Below are 3,594 nucleotides of genomic sequence, written 5' to 3'. Positions count from 1 at the left end.
CTTCACAAACCACTTTTGACACATTCGATCAGTCACATCATCTTCTCCATACACCACACAAATCTTTTTTCTTTTTGCATTTCAGTTGCATTTTTACCTTTCTTGAAATAATAAAGCATAAGAGGTCAAGAATGTGTATTTTCTTCTACAATAAGTAAAATGACTATACAAAAATTCACGAGTTTTAAGTTTTTTTAAAGTGCATGCTGATATGACAGCTGTCAGAATACAGTCTAACAAAATTGTTTCAAATGAAGCTAAAGACAACTAAGCACTAGTAGAGCCATCTTATGGAAAAAATACCAAATGAACTTTTTGGTCAACCAATAGTTTATAGAAACCAAGATCTGGTATCTGCTTTCAGGTGTGCTTTTGTTACTGATATATTGTTCTTAGCTCTTTTAGTGGACAAGCAGAGAAAAACACAAACACATGCACACGTATGTAATTTAATCATGAGTTAATACCAATATTTCCGATTAAAATTTAACATTGCAGGTTTTTAAAACAAATTTAATATTTGCATCTGTTTTCTCCAACAGTAAAAATTTAGTTTCTTATAAAATGAGTACACATCGTTAGCTCTATCCCTAAATATACATACAATAATTTTAGAATTACAATGCTAATGTTACAATTAACAGTAAACTTATTAATGCTAAGAGAGTAGACCTTAACAGTTTTTATCACAAGAAAAAAAGAGCCCCCTCCCCCTTTCCCAGCCAAGATGTCTGGCATGGAAGATGATTTCATGTGTGATGATGAAGAGGACTACGACCTGGAATACTCAGAAGACAGTAACTCCGAGCCAAATGTGGATTTGGAAAATCAATACTATAACTCCAAAGCATTAAAGGAAGATGACCCAAAAGCAGCATTAAGCAGTTTTCAGAAGGTTTTGGAATTTGAAGGCGAAAAAGGAGAATGGGGATTTAAAGCACTGAAACAAATGATTAAGATTAACTTCAAGTTGACGAACTTTCCAGAAATGATGAACAGATATAAACAACTATTGACCTATATTCGAAGTGCAGTCACAAGAAATTATTCTGAAAAATCCATTAATTCTATTCTTGATTATATCTCTACTTCCAAGCAGAATTCTGATTTTTTATGTTGGATGGATTTACTGCAGGAATTCTATGAAACAACACTGGAAGCTTTAAAAGATGCTAAGAATGATAGACTGTGTTTTAAGACAAACACAAAGCTCCGAAAGTTGTATTTAGAACGGGAGGAATATGGAAAGCTTCAAAAAATTTTAAGCCAGTTACATCAGTCCTGCCAGACTGATGATGGAGAAGATGACCTGTAAAAGGGTACACAGTTATTAGAAATATATGCTTTGGAAATTCAAATGTACACAGCACAGAAAAATAACAAAAAACTTAAAGGACTCTATGAACAATCACTTCACATTAAGTCTGCCATCCCTCATCCACTGATCATGGGCGTCATCAGAGAACGCGGTGGTAAAATGCACTTGAGAGAAGGTGAATTTGAAAAGGCACACACTGACTTTTTTGAAGCCTTCAAGAATTATGATGAATCAGGAAGTCCAAGACGAACCTCTTGCTTAACACATTTGGTCTTAGCAAATATGCTAATGAAATCGGGAATAAATCCATTTGACTCACAGGAGGCCAAACCATACAAAAATGACCCAGAAATTCTCACAGTGACGAATTTAGTAAGTGCCTATCAGAATAATGACATCACTGAATTTGAAAAGATTCTGAAAACAAACCACAGCAACATCATGGATGATCCTTTCATAAGGGAACACATTGAAGAGCCTTTGAGAAACATCAGAACACAAGTGCTCATAAAATTAATTAAGCCTTACACAAGAATACATATTCCTTTTATTTCTAAGGAGTTAAACATAGATGTAGCTGATGTGGAGAGCTTGCTGGTGCAGTGCATGTTGGGTAACACTATTCATGGCCGAATTGATCAAGTCAACCAGCTCCTTGAACTGGATCATCAGAAGAGGGGTGGTGCTCGATATACTGCACTAGATAAATGGACCAACCAACTAAATTCTCTCAACCAGGCTGTAGTCACTAAACTGGCTTAACAGAGAACAAGCTTTTACAGACGTACTTAAGGCAACAGTGCAGAGATGTAATTCTTAAAAGAACTGGGAATGGCAAAACTACTGTCGGTTGATGTGTCCTGAAAATTATTGGAGTTAATGGCAGAAGTGCTTTTTTTGATCAACTGGTTTGTGTTTTGCTGCTGCATTTATCCCAAGAAAAACAGCTTTAATCTCCAGAAGAAAACCAAAATGCCATGCGATTTATGCTGTATTGACATCTTGCCCTAAACATACAACATCATAGTAATTTGTCATGGGCAACATGACCAGAGAGAAGATTTTTGTCATGATTTTAAATACACTGACATGCTACTGTTGGTTAAACTTAAACATGTTTTACCTACAGAAATTCTCTCACAAATAACCTGCAATAACTTGAAATGCATACCCTTTTGAACACTTCCTTTTCTCATGTATAAATTAAAATGTTTGCTGCATTTCTCAAAATGTCAGTTCTCCACAAATGTGTCCGTATATTTCTGTACCTGCAGTGTAGTAAAGGATTAGATGAAACCCCACAATTATAGTGGCATACTGTCAGTTAGGTTTCGAGCAGCAAAATAAACAGTGCAGCTCAGAAATTGTAGTTTGGTTCTTGATGTGTTCTTATTACACTTGGGGTTTTTGTTTTGTTTTTTTAGTACCTTAGGACTTTCAAATTTTATCTTCAGTTAACAATTTTTAAAAGCCTGGCAGCAAATAAGTTTAGTTGTTTGCTTTCAAGTTTTTAAAAAAAATCTTTATTGATAAAGTAAGTAAAAACTAGTTTCTAACAAAACACTTCCATATTACTTTTAACAGTGATGCTTTAAAGGAATAAATTTTTTTAAGAATGATACTCCTTTTTAAAATAATAAATTCTAACTCTCAGAATGTTCACTTTAAACAAATATGCCAGAACATAGACAGCTAAATGAATGTTACCCTACATAGTGATTATCCTGGAAAATTATTTACTAATCCCAGCAATTTACCATTGCTCAAAATCTCGGGTTTTGCTCTTTTAGAATTGCATTCATAGCTAATTTAAGTCACACAGAGTATTCACTTTATGATTACACATTGTTTTAAAAGAAAAGTACTACCAAGCTTGATCATCTTATAGTTACCATTATTTGGCACAAAATGACTTTTAACAGTTTACAAAAAATAAATCAGTTTTTGAGGTAATCATAGAAAGTATGCAGCTGGCTTTGGAGGCAATCCCAAAAGAGTTTTTAAAGGTATTTTGAGCAGTGGTAGCATAGTTAAGAGAATGAACTTGGCTGTCCAAGGTGACTGACTACCTTAAAGGAGACACAGCTCATTTGAATGTATTGAGTTTTGGATGTATTTGTTTCATTAAAAAAAAAAAATCACATTATTTTATAGCGTCAAAAGGAAGAACTAAGATTAAGATAATTTCTTTGGTTTTTCTATTGCTTTGTTATTATGTAAAAAGAAGTGAGTGGCAGTTCAGAAGGAAGACTGTTGTAACTGAAGAATGGCAGCCA

The 3,594-nt window shown here is 34.0% G+C and overlaps 1 protein-coding gene across 1 annotated transcript; it reads left to right on the top strand.

Annotated features, from left to right (window-relative positions):
* The first annotated feature begins 722 nt into the window (after positions 1-722).
* LOC129079067 (COP9 signalosome complex subunit 2-like) lies at positions 723-2,523 on the top strand. Its single transcript, XM_054584026.1, is given in 1 exon segment — positions 723-2,523. A coding segment is annotated over 1 exon segment (1,353 nt). The 5' UTR covers positions 723-727; the 3' UTR covers positions 2,081-2,523.
* The last annotated feature ends 1,071 nt before the right edge of the window (positions 2,524-3,594 follow it).

This window comes from Pteronotus mesoamericanus, unplaced genomic scaffold (assembly GCF_021234165.1).
Source record: "Pteronotus mesoamericanus isolate MK-2021 breed Mesoamerican mustached bat unplaced genomic scaffold, CSHL_Meso_final contig_751, whole genome shotgun sequence".
NCBI lineage: Eukaryota > Metazoa > Chordata > Mammalia > Chiroptera > Mormoopidae > Pteronotus > Pteronotus mesoamericanus.
The sequence above is the reverse complement of the archived record's forward strand: the minus strand, read 5'-3'. Positions and strand labels throughout refer to the sequence as shown.